Source organism: Rhea pennata, chromosome 5, assembly GCF_028389875.1.
Source record: "Rhea pennata isolate bPtePen1 chromosome 5, bPtePen1.pri, whole genome shotgun sequence".
NCBI classification, from domain to species: Eukaryota; Metazoa; Chordata; class Aves; order Rheiformes; family Rheidae; genus Rhea; species Rhea pennata.
In genome coordinates this window covers 20314485-20336231 of record NC_084667.1, presented here as the reverse complement: position 1 = coordinate 20336231, position 21747 = coordinate 20314485, and the positions used below count along the sequence as shown (strand labels likewise).

At 48.2% G+C, this 21747-nt stretch overlaps 2 protein-coding genes across 3 annotated transcripts in view; one reads left to right on the top strand and one right to left on the bottom strand.

Annotated features, from left to right (window-relative positions):
* Positions 1–8074, top strand: part of EXT2 (exostosin glycosyltransferase 2) — an 83165-nt gene extending 75091 nt beyond the window's left edge. Inside the window, exon 14 of the mRNA XM_062577237.1 lies at positions 5092–8074. Within this exon, the coding sequence (XP_062433221.1) occupies positions 5092–5230 (139 nt within the window). The 3' untranslated portion in view covers positions 5231–8074. The remainder of the gene's footprint in view (positions 1–5091) is intronic.
* An 8913-nt stretch (positions 8075–16987) lies between these two features.
* The window catches only part of ALX4 (ALX homeobox 4), a 43476-nt gene continuing 38716 nt past the window's right edge, over positions 16988–21747 (bottom strand). For both annotated transcript variants that reach the window (XM_062577235.1, XM_062577236.1), the window contains exons 3-4: positions 19524–19652; positions 16988–17613 (exon numbers count right to left, since the gene is read on the bottom strand). In XM_062577235.1, the coding sequence (XP_062433219.1) occupies positions 17290–17613; positions 19524–19652 (453 nt within the window). In that variant the 3' untranslated portion in view covers positions 16988–17289. The remainder of the gene's footprint in view (positions 17614–19523; positions 19653–21747) is intronic.

Genomic DNA, 21747 nt, shown 5'->3' with positions numbered 1-21747 from the left:
TAAAATACTGTATTAATTGATGAGTATTTTGCCACTTAAATGATATTATATATTGAAATGTATTCCATGAATGAATGCAAAATTGGTAAGTAGGTAGGGGTGTTATTTATGTATGTCTGTATGTATGTACACACACAAACATGCAGTTTGGCTGATTAATTGTTAACCAAGTGTCACACCAGGCCTTGTAGAATATAACTGGCATGATTAGGTGACCAATTATTTAGACCATGTGTATAAGAGTCAGGACTGAGGGGAAGAAAAAAAAAAAAAGAAGGAGGAGGAAAATGTAAGCCAAATATAAAAAGTACTCCATAAGATGGGAAAAAATACTCTACAGAAAAGCCTCTTAAGGGAAAACTAGGAAGCTTTGGAGATCTTAAATGTTAGCTGAAGGAAGTACAAGAGGGCATACTATATCTTGCAGTTCTGCACTGGCTTATAGGATGGACTACCTGAACCCAGCTGAGTTTTCTTATGATTATACTAGTTTTATTATGACCATATATAGGAATTTCAGTCATAAACTGGGTTCTCATTAAGGTAGACACTATAAAGAGAGAAGATGAAAAAGCGGTATTTGCTCCAGAGTGCCCTGTGATGCTGGGCAAAGGTCATGTTTCCATGTCTATAACAATTTTTGTATACTCAAAGTAAAGTGTCATTTACAATTTATTGAGAACATATTTTAACTGTTGCTTTGCTTCTCCCATATATTTTCTAACAGTGGAGATAGGTGTGTGAAGTGTTAGGTTGACTGCAGATCCACCTCCTTTTATTTTCCCAGCAAAAGGAGTAAGTGCTGGGAGAGAAGCTGGGTGCAGGAGAAAAACTGTAAGGATATACTTTTGGGTGTATTCCGGTTTCATTTTCAAGATCACACCATGTTGCTCTTACTATCTACCTTCAGCTTATGGGATTTAGTTGAAAATCTAACAGGGTTTCTTTTTCCAAATGTTGTAAGCTAGCTATTCATTTTAAGTAGATCATAAATGACAGAAAATTCTAGGGCAAATTTTCCTTACTTAACAGTGAGTAAGGCTCTTACATCTTGTATGTACGTACTAGCTAACTTTTGTTGGGCCTGAAGAGTATCTGAATGGAAAAAGTATGTGATCCTTAGCATATCATAAAAGAATAATTATACAGGTAACTGTATAGTGGTGGGTGCACTCGCAATTTCCCAAAGCGCCCAATTCCTTGTTTTTTAGCATTCAGAAATTGTGGCAGTTTGAGCTAGTTACAGACCCAGATATCCAGGGATCAACCTACTGGTTATGAAACAAATAGTTTATCAGGGTTGTCATGATCATGCATAACTATTCAGTGCTAGGTTTCTGGTTCAGAAATAGCACGAAGATGCATGGCAACCCACTGATGATTATTTGTAAGTGAAAAGAGTTTAGGATCTTGGTTGTTGAGATCTGTCCTGGAAAGATGTGTAACAAACCATTTTTGTTGGTCCGTTTGACACTCTCAGGAGTGACGAAGGAGTCACGGTACAGTCAAACTCTGTCTCTTTCCTAAGGGATGCCTTTATTTTATTTTTTTCAACCAATACTGAAGGATATTTACAGAGAATCATGGGAAAGCAAGCATTGCTGTTCTTCTTGCTATCTTCTCCAAGATAAATAAATAAAATGTCAGCCTCCAAAGCTGTTGAAGTAGATCATTAAAATACATTAACCAAATAAAATTTTGAACTAAGAATCCCTTCTTGCCTTAGGTTAGGCCTTTGTGTTGGGTCAGAGGAGAAGTTGTAGAAGGCTCTCATAATGCATGTATTTACAGCGAGTGTTTAAATAGCAACAAGTTTTCTGCCTTTAGCATCTTTACATCTAGCTCTCAAAATGGAGAACTCCGTAAAATGCAGCTTAGAGAGCAACTGTCCGTATAGTAATTTTAACCAAGTGCTGAGCTGCTTCTGCAGCAACGTCAACAGCAGTGCCTTCTTTGGGGCAAATAAGTATTTATTGGAGTCAAAACAGGGAGACGTTCCCTTAACAAGCAAACTGACCTGGTAGGCTGTGGCCAAAGGCTGCAGGTGCAGAGTTACTCTGCCAAAAAATATTTCAGTTAGAAGGGATAGAAAGCTGATTAAGAGAGACTCTAACCTACTAGATTGGCCACAAAGCTGATCCAGTGTGCCAGGGGCAACAGGGCTTTCAATTTCTCAGTTCACACTAATTTAATTCCTTGTTGAACACAACTGCATGTTGTCGGGAGAGCAAGGAAAAAATGAATAATTCTTGGAAGCAAAGATGCCTCTGTTAGTATGAATTTGCAGAATTGTGAACACAGCCAAGAAAAACACCTACCCTCCATATAAGATGACATGCTATGTTTTTTTGGCTTCCTAGCTTTGAATGTTTAATGTGCTAGATGTCTTTACTGTTTTATATTGCTCTAAAGTGACAGATGCTTTGGAATTCAAGTCATTTAGCTCAGTGCAGGGGAAGAGATTCTTGGAAGAAGGCAACTTGCCTTCAAACACATTGTGTGGCTTGTATGTGACACTTTTTTCATCAGAAAAAGCTCTTCCTGATTCTTGAATTTGGTATTTCCTGAGGAGTAAGTTCTCTAACTCAGCCAGATGATTAGAACATACTTACTTTTCCATTTTTCATGTTATCATTTCTGTAGCAATGAAGTGGTTGCTTGTTGGTTAAAGGTATTGTACTAGTATGCTTGAGCGGTCTTATCACCAGAATAAGTTCAGCTACAGAAGGATTCCGTCTAGCTATTTTCTCATAAGACCTCATCTTTGATTTACAAGTATAACCTCTGGAGAGAAGAGGTCAATTTTGTCTCCATTATCCATTTAGCTCTGTCTTTTGCTCTGGGGGTGCCACTTAGTTCTGGTTGTGACAGTGTCTGCTATGATGTGGACACCTGCCCGCCAGGCAGAAGGCTGAGAAAACCAATTCATTTCACACGGGGCACCGAACAGCTGTTACATTACAATGTCTTTCAGTCATTATTGGCGCAAGCAGGATTTGAACCAGTAGACCAGAAGCCTTATATACCAGAAACTGGTGAGGGACAGCAGCTGTGCAAACTTCTCACGTCCAGATCTCCCAGACCTCTTAGCCTACCAACTTTGTGCTTTTCCTGCCACAAGCCTTCTCCAGCGCACACAACTTGTGTTATAGTTAGCCATGTTTCTGAAAAACAACTGATGATTTCAGAGTCTGACTTTATCTGAAAATCAGATGGCTTTAAGGTATCTGATGTTGGACATCTAATGGAGCAACAGAAACAACTTAATATTCCTGGGCAAAGTGCTCCAGTGCTGTTCTCCAGGACAGCACTTCTGTGCCAGGGGCCCAAGACTTACCCTTCTGATGGTTCATCTTGTTTTTGCAGATTCTGAACCACTACTTGTGTACGTTACAGTCCTGACTGATGGTTCCTTTATAGATCTGTGCTTCCTCTGAGCAAACAGTATTTGTGCCAGTTCTGGAGATTGTTTCCCAGTGCATACAGTTTCTTCCCTTTTAAGCTCCAAATTCCTTTTTATTTGTTTCCTAGTGCAAAGATTTGAAGCTGGAGTCAAGGTAGGAAGAAATATGGGGGGGATGAGAAGGCAGCAGAAAATGAGGTGTCTGCATTAGCTGGCCTGAGATCATCTTGACATATAAATACCGGCAGTGAAGTCATTTTCTTGCTGCTTTTTCAGACCGAGGAAAAAAATAACTGAAATATGACCATTGTAGCTTGAAAACAGCTACACAGAGATGTAGCACTTTAACAACCTGGGCTTTGGGTTTTTCAGTCCTTCAATTCCGAGGGAGCTACAAGAGGCTGAGGAATTAATTTTGAAATCCGTATACTGTCCCATATACTTCAAAAGAGTATTTGGGGCAGTCCTGAGCAGTCCTCATCACAGAACTGTCACACTCAGTTGGTATGATTGACCAGGTCTGTTCAGGAAAACTATCCTGGAGCTGTAGTGACCTCCTAATGTTAGAAGGGGTTGGGAGAGAGCCCAGTGGTTGGGAAGCAAGAGACCTGCTCAGGGACTGCCTGCAGCACAGGAGCTTCTGTCACTGAGTCGAAGTACTCGCTGCTTTTTTTTTTTATCTAATCCCTTCATTTGTGAACAGCAGAATTGTGACCTATTTTCTTGTAGCTGTCTATCACATTGATGTCTTGTGGACTCAGTGTGTTGCCATGCTTCTCAGTATCTGAAGCTTTAAAAGCTGTTTTATAAAATTCCTTGTTAACGTTAGCTGAGCACTGGCTGAGGTGAGTTTAGTCCCTTTTTCAGTGCCTTGCTGCGACAGGTACCCTGCCTTTCAGTGAAAAAGGTAAAGCAGCAGTGTAAGGTTAAACATCTGTTTGCTGTTTTTTCTGAAGCACATCACTGCTCCCTTCCACGGCATTACTGACACCTGAGGTTATTAAAACTGAAAGAATTGTCCGTGGTTTGATGTGTTTTGTGCTGATGTGATGCCCTACTGCTTATTTTTTTTTAATTTAGACAAGGAAAATAAGCCAGTTGGTTCCATTTTATAGTTCTTTTTCAGCTTCACTTTTAAGTTATGGTACAGTTAGTGCTTCCTACACATTGAGGTATGTTTATTTTTGTGGGAAAAAATAGAGATTCCAAAGAAGTCTGAGGAAAAAAAAAAAAAAAAGGAAACATTTATGTGAAACTCCATTCTCTCAAATGCTTGCTTTTTGCAAAACCTTTACTATGAGCCAAATTGACCCAACAGTGGCCCTTTAAGAGACATGTTGGCAGTTAATCTGTTCTGGTTTACAGCATGTACATTGCTTTAAGAATGACTGGAATTCTAGGGGGAGGGAGAAGGGAAGCTTTGACCTCCATGTGCACATATGCTGCTGCCAGCATCCCTTTGCTCTTCTCTGTGATTAAATGGATAAATCAAAGAACACCAGCCTCTTTTCAGTTCTCTCTGCAGTGAGGCTCTCTTTTTATTTACTAGAAGCCAGCGTGGCTGAAGTATTTCCAAGAACAGGAGGGAAGGTTACTGAGCTGTTTTTCTGTTAGTTATTTTGGTGTGGGAGCTGAGAAACAGCCCAGTTGTTGGGGTTCTTAATTACATTGCTTTGCCTTTCTACCAGATCTGAATGCATCAATAAATTTGCCTCTGTCTTCGGGACTATGCCTCTAAAAGTGGTGGAGCACCGGGCTGACCCTGTCTTGTACAAAGATGACTTTCCCGAGAAACTGAAGAGCTTTCCCAATATCGGCAGCTTGTAAAGGCAGCTGTGAGACAAAGCTGTGTGCTGAAAATCAAGGCTGAAAAGGTGCTAAGAGGAATATGAGGCCCTGAAGAAAATAATGCAATAAAAGGAGTTGCATCTGAGGGAGATAGGAATTAATGTTGTATTCTGGTATATCAGTCCCCTTCATATTGCACGTATGTGTAATGGAAAGCTGAACAACTGCCTCTCTGTTGCATACAGAGGATTGAATCTATTCATGGGTCCTACCAGAAATGTCAAAACAAACACTTTTTCTCCAAAGGAGGCTGTGCACCTGCAAGAATAAAACAGAATCTCACTCTGTGGTCTGACTGGCATGACTGACCTCTGCTTTTGAATTTGCTGGAGTCCTCTTTGATCTGTAAGCATCCATCTATTTGAAGCAACTGTCTGCTGCTGTCTTTTGGGAGGAGCTTATTTCCTATGGGATTGGTGGGCCTCTGTCTCTTGAGCTTAATTGTTGGTTTAAGTAACTGTGTAACAAATGGCTTTTCTGCATAGTGAGACAAATGTTTATTTTTTACAACAGCAGCAGCAAAGATCTGTGTTTTGTCACCTGGCTTAAAGAACAAAGTATTTTATATTACTTGAAAATTATTTGAATGCAAGTTGGGACACACAGTAGCTAGAAGGATGGTCTCCATTAAAGCACCAAGACCTACAGGATAGAACTCCAATTGCTGCACCTCTTCTTTCTGCATAAATCTCAGGTTTTCTGCTGTGTCCATTCAAGAGAATGAGACGTTTCAAAATTGGTCATATTGTAAGAAAAAGATCACTCTGACTATATTTTTCATTATCAAAACAGAGCAGTCAGGTTATATTTTTACATCATAACCATACGTTGGAACAAGAGCTATGAACTGACGCTTGAACATCTGAGTCTTCTTCAGCATTAAGCGTATTGCATTACTGATTTGTAAAACATTTCAATTTACAGAAATTCCCAGTTCCAGCTTTGATGTGCAGGGATATGTGTAAGTGCAGGACACTAATAGTGTACACTTATAGGTTAAACACCTGTAAATTACTACTATTGGAAAAACTACTAGGTCTTAGCTTGCAATTTAAGTAAAGAACTCATGGCCACAGGCTGCCACTGAAGCATACAGCGTAGAGAGACTTTAAATTTCAAATGAAAATTGGAATGGTTTCTCAAAACTGAAATTAACCTGATTTTAAAATTAGATGCAGCAAAATTAGAATAAAATTGCCTAGACTGCAGAACCTGTTGTCTTTTGATGTTAGAGATGATCCCAAGTTGGGCTGAGAAAGAAATCTTTCTTCAGGCTTCACTGGTAAAACGTCTGTTACCAGATAAGGGTGAATACACCTTCTTTTGAAATCTCTCCTGCTGCCAGTTACAGAGGGAATAGGCCTTCTCGATGGGCTGTTTTTCTGTTACACTATGAGCAACCTTATTCCTCAGATTTTGCCAAAACCCCAAACAATGGGACAAGTGTTAGGCATCACAGTTCACCCCCTCTCCTAAACTGGATCGACAGCAATGACAGAAACCAAATGAAAGTCAGGCTAGAAACAGGAAACATCTGCTCCTATTTGTCTCACCCCCACTAAGACTTATCTTATTGCCCAATGCAGTAGATGTGCTGTGAATGAAAATCACATCAGAACAATAGCTCTGAGGAGATGCTTCACTTCCTAACTCCCCTGGGATGTGCCTGTAAACTGCATCATCCGATTCTCTGGAAACGTTTAATTACTAGTAAATTCTGGGGTGGTTTTTCACTGCAGTCTCTGTTTCATTCCTGACCTGTGGTGGGAGAGGGTATTAGGAAGGTAGGAGGACAGGTTTTGCAGTGACAACTGCTGTCTGCACAGTGGGTATCTCAAGATAGAAGAATTATTTGTTGTGTTTCTCCTTTGCAGTCCTTCATGTTCATTTACATGAACTTTCTTTCTAAACCTGTCTGCTGGTTTATGTCCTGATGCTTAAGCATCAAGAGATGCCAGTTTGTATCTCCTGCGAAGTTTGCTTTAAAGGGGAAGCTGTGATAATGTAGTAATCTGTTGAATTTTAACTTTGCTTTTGGGGCTGATCTGAGGTTGGCAGGCCTTAGCCAGTGTAACAGCATTGTAACCTTACACAAAGCCATGAAGCTGCTGCAGTTTCTTGGTTCTTTCTGTGGTGGCCAAGATTACACATTTTACACAGAGTCTTAAAAGACACAGAGGTTTTCAAATGATTGCTGGAATATTTTTAGGTGAGACTAGCCTAACAAACCCTGCTGATTTGGTCTCTAGTCACAAGTTAGTAAAAGGCAACAGCTCCTTCTGTCTGTGTCCCAAAATTTCTGGGCTAATTCTCCTTCCTCAAAATGCCCAGTGACCAGCATCTGACATGTTTCATCCTGTAGCATTTTACAGCTGCTTTTGTATGGCAGTCTCATTTAAATTGTAATGTTTATCTGCTTTGTGTCATGGAGAAAATTGGACAACTGACAAATCTGTAAAATGCCCTGCTTCCCCACCATGTCTATAATTGTGTTGGTTTTGATGCAAAATCTGTAAAAATAAGACATACCTGTAAGTCTGATTTGGAATGATACTGTTCTCAGTCATTAAATTAAGATTGTTGTTAACTTTTTGTTGTATATATTTTATCAAAAAAGGCTAATATTGTTATATTAAAAAGTAAATCCAAAGAGCATTTGTTGTATTTCACTTTTGGAGCTGCACTGGTGTATGTAAGGAACTGTAGATGCATTTAGATTGGAGAATTGCGATAACAGGATGTTTTGCTGGATGAATCTATGTTAAAGCTGAATATCCATAATGTACTTTAGAATGATCTAAAACAGAAAGAAACAGAAAGATCTATTGGCATTTTGTCTTCCTGTAACTAGAGTGGGGTGGTTGCATTTGAAAGAAAAGTTTTCTCTGCACAAATTTATCCCAGTCACGTTTTTGGAGAGAGTAGTTGTAACTCTAATTGTCTGCCAAGATTTGACAGTACTATTTATCGTGGAGAAATAGGGAACAGACCCTTTCTTTTTTTTGTGAAGAGAGAGCAAACGTTGAAGAATCGTGCTTTTGGGGGAAGGGCTTCTGGCCAAGTCGTGGTAATGGTGGGGTGGAGCGTGGTGGCAGCGCCGTGTTGCCGTCCTGCTCAGAGGCGCTGTGGCGTGTCCCCTACAGAGCATGCTGCAGAAGGGGCTGTTAGCAGCACACCTTGCTACTTGGGCATAGCGCGAGGCACGCTGTGCTGGAATGCTTGCCCTGCTTGTCCTGCCAGTCTTAAGGATACGTTTTTAGCATTACCAACTCTCCCTACAATGTGTTGACTCTTCCCTTCCCCACAGCTCCACTATCTAATTACAGGACGTGCCAGTGCAAGCCCTAATGTTCTGAATTACTGCACTCCTGCTGTCTCCAGGTCCTGCTCTTGAACTTCCTGCTGCCCATCATGCTTTCTTTTTACTGGTACAGTTCAAATATACTTTATTGCAGCAACTAATTAACCGTATGTTGAAAACTGAATTCAAGGGCCTTTTAAACTCTGGGACCTTAATTTTAAGAACTAACTCCATGTAAGAGATACCAACATAATAGTGAGCTGGGATTTAAGAGGTCCTTAGCACTTCTCACTCATTTTGCTTTTAGGTTGTATTGGTGAGTGTTGAGCACTCTGGAAAAACGGTACACTAAGAGACATGAAAATCCATTTAGGTGGGCAATTTTCCTGTTAAAATTAATAACCCTCAGGATCAGTCATGAGTGCCATCTATAATCAGTGTTTGATACCCTGGGTAATTGTTATATATAGAACACCTTTTTATTAGGAAGAATCTGAAAATGGTTAATCAGTACTGCATACTTCTGCGGTCCCCGGAGGAATAACAGCCCTTTCACAGAAATGGGTGTGGGGTGAACCAGGAAGAGGTAAATGAAAACCACTGTTGTTACGACACTACAGCACAACACAGGAAAGAAAAACTGAAATTGGTAGTGCTGACAAGAAAATGGATTTTACATACCTGAGCCAGAGGTAAGACAGAGTGAGTATGTATTTTTTTATATCGTTCTACTTTAAGACTTACATGTTTAAATTTTACTAGGACTTCTGCAAAGCACATTCTTTCATGAACTAAAATATGACTCTATTTCTGCTGTACAGATAGTCCTTGAAATCATGTATAGACTCTTCCATGAACTTAAAGCAAGAAATACTCTGCACAGTCTTGTTAGATTAAATATGAGCTACAAAATGAGCTGGTTCCATTTGCTAACTTCAGTCTATTCCTGACGAGTTGAGATGAGCAGAGCAAATAAGAGGCAGGTGTTCCACCTGTACTGAGTTTTTGTTTTTTGAAATTTAGGGACTCCCCTCCCCATATTCATTTCTGGCAATAACTTCCAGAAAACTCTAAATACACAGGTTTTTTTGCATTTTTGTGTAAGATCTGAAAGTTTTCCCATAAGCAGGTTGTCAACCTCAAACCTCTTTCCTCAGAAACCAAATTGCAAGCATTGGTACGTAGACAGATGACATTTGCTTAACAGAAAAATCATCTAGAACACTTGCTCTACATTTGAGTCGTGGATCTCTTAGCTGTATCTCATGCTGTTGTGAGCGGTATGTAGGTCTGTTTGAGTTCTTTTTATGATGCTTGCTACTGTTGTATCTGAGCACAACAATAAATATAGCTTCATATTCCTTCTGCTTGAGTAAAACCAGTGTCTTACCTGTTATTGCAGTAGACAATTAGAGAGAAGCTGTGATTTACCCCAGGCTACAGGAGCTGTGTGGGTGAAACAGGATATGACCAGAATCCTAGGCCTGTGTTTTAGCAATGTGACCATGCTTTGTCTTAAATGCTGTTTGTTTGGAGTTCTGGGTAGTTCAATACCAAGCTAGAGGACTGCTAGCCTTGACTTTTAGTGTCAGCATGCTTCAGCCTGCCTTGGCTTGAAGCCATTTGGAGACATTCCTGGTGCACTCTGTATAATTTCAGTCTGATGTAAATGGCTGTAATGCAGTCCCACCTCTGCTGATCTTCAGGATTCCCCTGTCTGCAGCTTCTTGTGGTTGCTTTGAAAGCGAGTTATGTTTCCCATTAAAGGATAGCAGCAACAATTGAGGCAATTAAGTGGAGTGGCACAGAGCGAGCAGCACGCCGGGAGTTTTCCAACTCGAAACAGGCAGTATGGCTCAAAGGTATTCCCTGCAAGGTTGCCTGTTTACTGTCTTCATTTGTCTGGAGAAGGATCCAGTAATAATACTTCGAATGTCCTTTATTCACTTCAAATGCCTGTTTACTTGCATAAATAGGAACTGTTCATGTTGCAGGCAGGAATGACAACTCTGCAGTTACTTGTGTGGACTGAAATCAGTGGAACCTGGACATGGTTTTGGTGCCTCTGTGGATGTAGATCAGTGCTGTAGCACTGGTTAGACTCTATGGGGGATGAGAAGCAACAGATGAGATGAGCAAGGGGAGAACCAGTAGCTAGAAAGAGAAATAACCCACGTTGTTACTATTCCTACAGCATTGTAAGAAAAAGAAAATACTGGATTAATTATTAAGTCATTTGACTGGATTTTTAGCCTAAATTTTAGTTGGGTGATTGGAAAGAATTGAAGGATGGACCATTTGACCAATAAAGACATGAAGAGCTTGGGATACACAAGGAGTTGTTCCAGTGTGTGATTAGGAGACGTGCTTGCTGTTGCACCCTGCGCTTTTAAGGACGAAGCTTGCTCAGCTCCCTGCTCAGTGCAGCAATGAGAACCTGTAAAACTAAAAGCCAAAACTTGAGGCTGGCTGAAAAGTGCCCCTCGTGGATGCCCACCTGCCTGCGAGCCCAGCGGGAACATCCCACTTGTACTGCTCCTCTAGGGGATGCCCAGAGTCCTTTAGAAAGGTACTTCTACAAAGGTACTTCTACTACTACAAAGGCTTTATGCACAGTTCTTGCCTCCTGTTCATATAGCTCTGTTCACTCTTGGAAAATGTTGTTTCTCACCTTTCTCACTCAAAAACTTACCAGTCACTGTTCTGTAAAATCTTTAAAGGGGAAGGCCGGATCTCAGCTGTGTCTAGCTGCAGCTAGCACTGGGCGCCTGCAGCTGAGGACTGACAGGGAGCGATGCCCCATTTGCCACACTTCATACAGAGAAGGACTACAGGGGAAAGGCTGCGCGCAGAAAGCACCGTAAAATGAGATCCAGGAATTCAGGGCTGCGGCGAAAGGAGCAGATCGCTAACTCGGAGCATCTGGTTTGCCTTGTGAGTAAGTTATGAACTGAGAAGCAAGAGAAAGTGGAAGATCCTTTCACAAATAATAAACACTTGTTTGTCTCAGATTAAATGCAACACCTTTACATGTGGGCTCCATCTGGCCAGAAATAGATGCACCTTGTATGACTTTTACCTTCTTGCCGATGGGAAGATGATTGTACATCCATCCGCTTAAAGGCTGGTAACCTGCTTTTAAAAATAAGAAAAAAAAAGGCAGATCTGTTTAGTTTACAGGAACAAAAAAAATTGTTTTTTGTTAAAACTGCCCAAACTTTGCCCTGCCTCAAAGTTGTGTTCTCCGGCAGAGAAGGAACATGTTAACAGAGGCACTGTGGCCACGTATCCCAGTGAGAAATCCCTTAATGCTTTTTAAACTTCTGTAATCCCGGTAGGAAAGTGTAGCTTTGGCAGAAGAGTGCAGAATTTTAATCTGGGTCCGGACACTCTCTAGAGGTTATAGAGAGACTTTTCAGCTAACTTTGGTGTCTTCTTCACTCATATGGATATAGAAGAAATATGTTTTGCCTCTGCAAATGATACACCTTAGGTTAAATACCGGTAAGTGCAAGATCATTGACTGTAGTATGGGTAAAGCTGTTCATCCAAGAGTTGCATCCTTTCCTGGCAGCTTCCCGATCAGGAGCGATTTCTGATGTAAACCCACACAACCAGGATGAAACTGGCTTTAGGCTGTTAATAGTCAGAGCTTTGCTAACATCTGGAGAATCTGGCTTTGAGTGCTCAGGGAGGGAAGGAATTTTTCTTCTGCAAGTGAGAGGAATGGATAAGCTTGCAACAGCACCTGTGTTATCCGCTTCTTGGGAGATGGAAAACAGCCTGCTCTATCTGAGCCAGGCTGATGCTCCTGGTCGACCGAGAGAAAGGCAAGAGGGGCTCTGCTGGCCCTAGCGGGTCACTGGGCACCTTCGCAGCTCTGCCTGGGCTCAAACTGGATCCCCCAGTGTCAGGGTGCAGGGACTTGGGCCCTTACCCAAGCTACTAGTGCCAGCGCTGGCGGGTTGGTGAAGCCCGAGGGAAAGGATGTCACAGCTGAGGGTTATTGGTGGGAAAAAAAAGAGGCAGGTAGGTCCCTGCAGACGGCAGGTCTCCCTGCGGCCCCGCTGCCCCTTTTGCTTGCGGTGGCGATGCTGCGACGCTCTCGCAGCCTGACGCCGGCTCGCAGGACCTTCCCGCGCCCGGCTGCTGGCTGCTGACAACCTCTTTGTGCCGGGAGAGGCAGCGGCCTGTGAGCTGCCACCTGTTGTTAATCTACCCCTGGCTAATCCATTCTGCACTGTGTCAGCAGTTCAAAAGGGCACTGTTAGTATTTTTTGCCAACTTCAATTAACGTGAGATTTTGGAGGCCCCTCTGATCACGTTTCATCTGTCATGAGTCAGGAACAAACCAGACGGATCCCGGTTGAGAGGGGAGAAGAGAAGGAGTTTATTGCAAACCAAAGCAACAACAACAGTGTTTGTGTCTCCTCAGCCAGGGCAGCCTGGAAGCAGGTTCCTTCCCAGCAATTTCACTCCTTTAAGAAAACGAAAAAAAAAAAAAAAAAAAAAAAGAATTGGTGCCCAGAAATGCCAGCCCCTCCCTCTTCCCCCCAAAAGCAAGGAAAAAAAAGCTGCAAGTGCAATAATTTACTTCAAAAAATGTAAAAAAAAAAATACCCAAACAAAAAAAAAACAAAACCAAAAACAAAAATAAAAAAACAAGCTGCAAGGCTGTTTGTTCTTCTTTAATATTCCACTGTAATGAGCTGGTAATACATGGCTGCATAGGCATTAACATTGCATGGCACAAACCTCACATGACAACATTTTTAATATTTTTTAATTCTTTTTTTCCTGAACTTTTTAAAACTTCTTTTTTCTTTTTAATATGTTCTACCCCAGGCCATTAAGCTAAAGGAAAAAAAAAAAAAAAAAAGTTGCGTTTATACAAGGTTACAATATTTTACAACAGAAACAATAGTGTCGATTGAGGTTCGTTTTCTGTCTTTCTCCCAGTCTCTCTTCCAAACACTGCACACCTAAACTGATATATTATTATACATTGAAAACTGTCCTTCAAAATCAGTAGTATAAAAGTCCTAGCTCTACCTACCTACCTAGCTATGCGGGGGGAGTGGGTGGTCGTGTTACCAGCAAAGAGTTAACAGGGTGCAGGGGGGCTCTGCCGCCTCCTGCAGCACCACTAGTACCGCTCCACGGGCTCAAGGACTTTCAGTCTGGGTCTGCCCCCCTCCCCGTTCCCGTTTGGGTTTGATTTCTAGTTCAGGCTGTTTGCTTTTTGCTGCGTCGGTCAGAGCGGCAAAAGAAACGCGGGGCTGTGCGTCCGCCGGATCGTTCTGCGCCCCTCCCGGGAAGCTGCCTTTTCGGCCGCGGCGGTTTGCGGAGTGTTTGCCGAGGGGCCGCCGCTCTGGGAGCCGGCAGGGCGCGGGATGGGGTCCGCGCCGGGGCTGCTCCTCGGGGGCGCCCCTCGGGCCCGCGCCGCCTCCCAGGAGGGCGCCCGGGGCTCGGCAGGCGCCCGCCGCCGCGCGGGCCGCGGGGAAGCTCGCGGCTTCCAGGGGGAGGCTAAGCCAGGGAATCGCGAGTCCGTGCGTGGACGGGAGTGAAATACTAACTAAGAAATAAATAGCCAAAAAAAAAAAAAAAAAAAAAACAAGTCATAAATAGAGATGAAAGGTATTAAAATAATAATAATAATTAAAAAAGCATCACTGTGGTGACTCGAGATTGCAAGAACGGCACTGACCCTGTGACCCTTGAGAAATGCAGTAACCACAGGCTGGCTGGATTAAGATTGATATATATATATTTATATTTATATATATATATTTATAGAGTTTGTCTTGTTAATTTAATGGCTATTTTTAAAAACATTTTAATTAATTCAAAAGAAAGAAGGGGGTGTAAATACAGACGCACACAGGTAAAAGCTGCCTGGCTAGCTGCTCTCCGAGGCTTCCAGCAAGCCCCACGGCGCGGGTGCCCGGGGAGCCGTGGGGGGACGGCAGCGGCCCTGGGGACAGGGGACGAGGCCGGGCGTGCTGCTGGCGGCAGGACCCCCGCGGCGGGGGTCTCGCAAACAGGAGGCCCCGCTCGCCCCGTGATGCACTCGGGCTGGCTCAGGGCTGAGCACGTGCCGGCGTTTAAAGTAGGTTGAGCGAGTCCAGCACGTGCTTTGCACGTGGGTCTTAAGGTAAGTGAAAATAGGGGCCAAACCTCCCTGTTAAAGCTCGTTCGACTGCCTGGAAAGTCTCCTCTCCCTCTAACAAGACAAGGGATACAGGACTTAATCCTGTGAGCCGTTAAAGAGCTTGGGCAAGATCCTGGCCTGATGGAGCCAGCGAGGAAAAAAAACACCCCTCAACTCCAGCAGCGAATGCATCACCCGTGCTGCCGGGCTGTCCGCAGAGCAGCCCCCTCCGCCGCGTGGCTGCAGACACGCTCCCGTCGCAGCGCTCGGCTTCCCGCGCGACGGCGGCTCGGTGCCGGCGCGCCTGTGCCCGCAGCGCCTGGCGAGGGCGGCTCGCGCCTGCCGCCGGCGCGGGGAGCAGCCGCCGCCGTGGTCGTGCGCGTGGCGTGACAGCGGAGCCTCCGCGGGCTCCTGGCTGCTCGCCCCGGGGGACAAGCACCGGGCTGTACAACGCCTTCCCCTTCAGCTCACCGAAAAGGGCTTTTTCCAGCAGAAAGGAGTTTGGGGTGTTTATGGAGGTAAGGAACGAGTTGGTGTTTAAATGCAATTTAGACTGTTACACTGCTGTCACTGCATGCAAAAGAACCATAGGTTTAGACAGTGGTGCTGTCTGAAACAGTGATCAGCATCATTTTCAGCACCAAAAACACCCTGCCCAGTCACTCAGCTGAGTGCTTAGGTTGGGCGTAAGTCCCAGCAGCTCCTGGTGGGAGCAGCCCTGTTCCTACGCATGGTTAAATGCACGCGGGTTCCCTGTGAGTGCCAAGCAAGGCACCTCCTGGCATTTCTGGGGAGACAAAAGAGACAGTACTACTGGTCTTTGCTTACGCCAATAAATATATATATTACATTTGATCTAGCAATGATGTATCATTTATCTAGCGCACGGCAATGTCTAGGCACTATAGAAATACTTTTATGCTGTATACAGTAACTTGAAACCTGCTATTTGGTTGTAGCTTATTTGGAGCCTTTTCCAAGGCCACTAAATACTCCTTGGAGTCCAAGGTCCCCAAGGTCCCCTAATACTGAGCTTAAGGAGGGAGGGCAAGGTGACATACATTTTTGTATGGGAGCAAAGTCTTGTCATTCCCTTTCTAGGCTGTGTGGGTCTTGGTGCTCAAATGACCTTCAGCCTGTCCTTAGTGATAGTTCAGTGGAGTAAAAAGAAATCCCAAAGTTATCCTGGCACTACGAGATTACTGGAAAGCCTGGAAAATAATTAGCCTTGCAAAGGATATCTCACCCAGCCGTTAGTACTGGACAGGTGAGAGACTTTGGGGGGGGTGTTCAGGGAGGGATGTGGGCTCAGGCAAGCCAGTTCTTGGGTTTCCTGCGCTCCTGCGCAGGGGGAGGAGGATCCGAGGTGGCAGGAGGTGGGACAACGCCACTGTCTTTGCAGCCGTGGGTCCCTGCCCTGCCGCTCCCCTGCGCAGCAGTGCCTGCAGGGGCACGGCGTCGTTTGCTGCGGGGAAGGGCAGGTTGCAGATACCTGGACCCCAGGACAAGGTGCATGAGGGATTTGGTGGCCTCGTGCAAGCCCAGCTGTGAGCTGCTCCTTAGAGGGGGCTCCTGCCCCTCTGGGGACCTGCGCAGCTGCTGGCCTCCCACGGGGGCTGGCTCTAAACGGGGATAGTAATTCCTGACCCGGTAAAAGCCCGAGGGAGTGTTTCCCTGCCCCACCACATGCTGCTGGTGGCCTGAGCAAAGCAAACCTGAGGTGCTCACTGCGGTGTCACCTGAAAGCAGGCTGGGAAGTTGTCACCTCCCAGGGCCATCTCTCAGCTCAGACTGGGGCACCAGAGAGATGACAGAGTCACGCTATGGTGGCACCACGCGTGGTTGGGAAAGCGGCCTCCCCTTTGCATCCTCAGGGCCTCTGCAGCTTCTTGCTTCACCTAACTAAGGCTCCACTGCGAGGTGGAGGGGAGGCAGGGCAGAAGGAGACGAGAGCAACGTCGCCTTCTTCCCAGCCGCGGGCATCGCCCCAGCCGTGTCCCGCTCAGCCGCGGGAAGCCGAGCCTCCCGCCAAGCGGATGGGAGCAGCCGGGGCCGTGTCTCTTTGCTGGTGCCAGAGTCCCCACCCCGTCCCCTGCCCGGGGCAGAGCCGAGCCGGGCAACGCTGCGGGCGGGCTGGGAGGGGGAGATGTGCGTGTGTGCGTGTGCGCGCGCGTGCCCGTGGCGGGCGCCGCGCGGGAACCCGCTGGAAACACCGGCTGGCTTTTGCTGCTTGGAAAGGCAGGTCTGGTGTCAGAAAAAGGAGCAGGGAGAAAAAGTGCCCGGGTCACTGGGATGGTGATGGTGATGGTGACGGAGGACACATCCCGAACCAAGCCTCGCTGGAAGAGCTGCTGCTCCACATCTTCCCTTTCCCTGCCTGCTCCCAGGAAGCTGCACGTTCCCCGTGTTCATTCTGGAAACACTCCGCTTACGTTAACATATGTACTTTGTATTCCTAGGGTAGCTAAAAGTGCTGCATCCAGATCCCCAAGGAGGAAATGGCTGTCTGGAGTCCAAGCGGATGGATTTTTTCGGCTGTCCTCGTTTGCTCGCTTGCCGTCTCGAGGGCGCTGGGTCACAACCCTGTCATGTCGCCCAGGAGATAGCGGCGCTGTGCTCCTTCGCCTTCATCCGCAGGGCGGCGATGCTGGAGGTCTTGCGGTCCGGCTCGCTGTTCAGCTCGTAGCCGTTGAGGCCGGGGCTGATGCCGGCCGTGCCGAAGAGGCTGCCCATGTGAGTCTGTCCCACGTGGCTGCCGGGGCCGGAGACGCTGAGGAAGTCGGAGACGCCGCCGGCCGCGTGGGGGTGAGCGTGGGGGGACATGCAGGAGGGCACCGTGTCGCAGGGGACCACGCAGGCAGGCACGGGGGAGGCGGCGCCGTTGTTGCCGATCCAGGAGGGATTCTGGATCTGGGGGAGGTGGAGAAGAAGCGTCAGGGCCACCCGTGGCAGGATGGGCCCGGCGAGGGCGAGCCCCGCCACAGCCACGCACGCACGAGGCGGGCAGCAGCCTTGGTGGGACGCCCCGCTCGCTCCCAGCTCCGGGTCAGCCCGGCTGCTGCCGCTGCGGGACATGGCGCCCCGGGCACAACCCCGGGCCGAGGTGCCCATGCAGGATGTGGTGCTGAGGGGCAGCCACACGTCCCATGGGAGGGATGCAGAGTGTTCCCACCCACAGCAGGACAGGGGCTCAGAGGCTGGCGCGGGGTCTTCCTGCCTTCAGACAGGGGGCTGCAAGTTCTGGAGGTGATGGACCAAGGGCAGTGGGAGAGAATATGGTCTTTTTATCTAGTCTGGAGTGGAGATAAGAAAGTCTGTTGTAAACCAGTCTAGAGACCAAAGGAGAGGGGATCCAAAGAGCAGTTTATACTGAAGGAGAAAGAGGAGGTGAGGAATGGGGTTGGAGGCACTTGTCTTTCCAATCTCACGAGGGCAGAGTAGATGGGGAAGGAGCAGGGGAGCTGCTTGAGCTTGCTGTGTGGGGCAAAAGGCAGAAGAGCATGCGAGGTTGCTGCTGGAAGGTCGATAGCAGCGATCCGGCCATGTGTGCTCCCACCTCAAGTGCAGGGTGGTGGTGCTTCTCCAGCCCTTCCTCACTGCCGGCATCTGCTCCGCTCTTTGCTGATGAGGCCCCGAGCTGGAGGAGAGCACCTTCCCTGCGCAGGCACGAAGCAGGCCAGTGACCGAGGGAGAGACTCTCATTTTGCATCTCTGATCCAGCAACACCCAGGGCCTCCTGCTTGCCCTTGTCTGGCCTGGCTCCAGCACTGCTGGTTATGGTCCCTCTGGCCTCATGAGTGCCTGGAGAAGCTCTGCAAGCATGGCTGTCGACCTGAGCTGGCTGCTGGCTGCCCCGGCTCTCAGGTACGTGGGAAGCATGGAGCCCAGTGCAGGCTGACCAGGAGGGAGCTAGTCCTTGTGTGCTGGGGGTGGGGGTGGGGGCTGCACCATCCCCTGGGGATGCACCCTCCGCTGGGGATGCACCCTCCCATGAGACTGCACCATCCCCTGAGGCTGCACCATCCCACGGCACTGCAGCATCTCGTGGGACTGTGCTGTCCTGCGGAGGGTCCAGAGGGAGGGTGCAGTGCATAGGCACAGCTGGAGCCTGCCCAAACCAATGCTCCTGCTCCTTCCCCAGTGCAGGGGTCATCTCAGACAGGCTTCTTCATTGTCCCAAATCCAGGGCAGATTAGGCAAAGGAGTTTTTCTAGAGCACTGTGTTCACTTTGGTCAGTCCAAAGGCCTTTCTGAGGCCAACCTGCTCCTCAGGCTCTGTGCTAGACTGTGTGGAAGGAAGCGCAGCAGCTCGGCAGGCCCCCGGCAGCCTCGCTGGGGAGCGTGCGCAGCTCCAGCAGGCAGGCAGTGGCTCAGCCTGGTGCTGCTGCGCTTCCACCACGGCTCGCGCCGAGCCAGCCTCGCTGCCCCGTGTCTGGCTGACCGTGCAGGGCACCGTGCGCAGCCGTCGCTGACCGTGCCCTGTTCAGACGCCGGCGGCAGGGCTGCGGGGAGCTTGGCGCGGCGCTGGCCAGGGAGCTTAGCAGCACGCCGGAGGGCAGGAGCAGGAGGGCGCCCGCGGCGCCGCCAGCTCGGGGCAGTGGGCCTGCGAAGATGCCCTGCCCGTCTGCTGGGAGAAAACAGCTTCTGCTCAGCCTGACAAAATGAAGGCCACCTGGGAACTGCTAGGTTTAAGGCATTAAATATCCTTTCTGCAGCTGGAAGGTTACAGGGCCATGGCCCATGGGAGGGGAGATGGACAGCACAGCAGCACGTGCTGGACGGACACGGGATGCGGGACGTGCCGGGGGGGAGGTGCTCACCTGGGCGTAGTTCTCGGCACGGGTGAGCAGGGGCAGCTCGTAGGCGGTGGAGAAGTGGGTGCGGACCTGCTGCATCTGGCCAAACCGCTCCCGCTTGCGCCACTTGGCTCGCCGGTTCTGGAACCAGACCTGGGGGAGAGGGTGACAGGGGGCCGTGAGGAGGGCAAGTGGGGTCCCAGTGGCCCCGGGCAGCCCGCTGGTACCCATGCACCTCGCAGACCTCGCTGGGCATCTGGTCCAAACCTCCTGCTGAAGCAGGGCCACCTATAGCAGGTTGTCTGGGACCGTGTGCAGACGACTTTGAACATCTCCAAGGATGGAGATATTCACAACCTCCCTGGGCAACCTGCTCCAGTGCTCAACCTCCCTCACAGTAAAATAGTTTTTCCTCGTTTTCAGCTGCAAATTCCTGGGGCTTGAACTCTGGTTATGACAATGCCATCAGCTGGGACCTTATCACTGGACTCTGTCTTGTTTTTCTTAACTATGAAAAGAAAAAAAAAGTAGGACAACAGTTCCCTTCTTAGACCCAGGAAATGGCAAGTGCTTCTACCGAGCTGCACACTTTTATTTTCCACCCAGTTTTCTTTGCAGAGTTTGTAGCTCTCTGCTTCACACTCATTTGTCCAGATCCCCTCAAGGCAGAGGAAAGACCAAAACTCTGGTTCTGCTCTTATTTTTACTGGCTTGACATCAGTGTGGATTATTGCACTGTTGTCAGCACCATTGCTCCTGATTTGCATCAGCATAAGAGAGATCAGAGCCTGGCCCAGTGTCTTCAAAGCCTCTTGAACCTTGTGAGTCAGGGAAACACATCAATCAAGAGCTGCTTTGAAGGCCTGGAGAGATGCATGCGATCACCAGGGGCTGGGTTGTGCAGGTCACGCCAGTGCATGAAAGAAGCAGCCCAAGAGCCTCTCGTTTCTGCTTTGAGTTTTGCACGGTGACTCGGGGAGGAAGGGGGGCACCGCTAACTGACGGCTCGGCTGGGCAGCGCCTGGCGGGGCCGGAGGGGCAGCTCCGCTCCTCGCGGGCAGCTGCCGAAACCAGACACCGCTCCGGCCGTCTGGGGAGGATACGCAGGGCGAGAGGGTCGCTCGGCCCAGGGAGGGCGGCAGCCAGGCTTCGGGGACAGGAGAGGGGTGGCATTTGCAGCATGCGCCAGGGCAGCGAGGAGCTCGGGGATTTGTGGGTTGGGGGTCCCGAGACGGCCAGATCCAGAGCAGCAGCCTGACACTGCCTCCATGGCTAAAATATCAATGATCCGGGGGGGGGGGGGGGATTTGCAGACGGGGCACTGAAAGCCGCAGAAGGGCCCCAGCGCTACTGCTGCCGAGGGCGCGCGGCACATGAAGCGCGTCCTGCTGGAGCAGGTCCGATGCCCCAGGCGGCTGTCTGCGTTTCTTCTCCCTCCTCTTGGCACGGCCGTAGCAGCCCAGCTGCAGGCCAGTCCCGGGGCTCGCGCCGCTTTGATCTGCAGGCTCAAAGCTAGCGGTGGTGACCCGGTTCCTGTGCGGCGCGGGGGCCCGCTGTGTGCGGAGGGGTGGGGAGCAGGTAGGGAGCGCGGCGCCGGCCACGCGCGGGGCTGGGCCAACATGTGCCAGGCATATGCAGCCCCCCCGCCGGCGCGGCGGCCGGGGCGAAAACGCAGGCTCCGGCAGCAGCGCCTGGCCCGGCGGGCGTCACCGCCAAAGGCACCAAAGCGGGGCTCGTGCGGTGGGACACCCCCCACCCCAGGTGGGGTTTTCTCCTCTGCCATTTGTGCAGGCATTGAATTCAACTGCTGCTAGCAAAAGCAAAATGCTTTAAACCGGTGGTTCCCAAATTGCAATCCCCACGGTATTGGTAGGGATTTGCCTGTGGCAAATCAGCCACAGTACCGTGTCAGGCTGGAAATGAAAAGTGTCTGCTGTCAAAAGACTGATGCCTGGGGCACTCAAGAAGCTCTGGGGGCTGGCAGTGGTCTGCTGATCCAAAACACTTGCAACAAGATTTGGACCGCTTTTTTCAAATTATCGTTTCTCTGCTGGCCCAAGCTCCTTTGGGCTGCTTGGTGTCCTACGGCAGGGGTTCTCCAGTGGCAGGCGGGACAGTGATAATGCAAGGATGCCAGCAGAAAACCAAGCAATTTTATGTCTCTGTTGGCTTCCTGAACCTTAGAAGACACTGCTTTTAGAAAGCAAATATAACAAAAGCCCATTTTCTTTTCTTTGCAAGCTGCCTT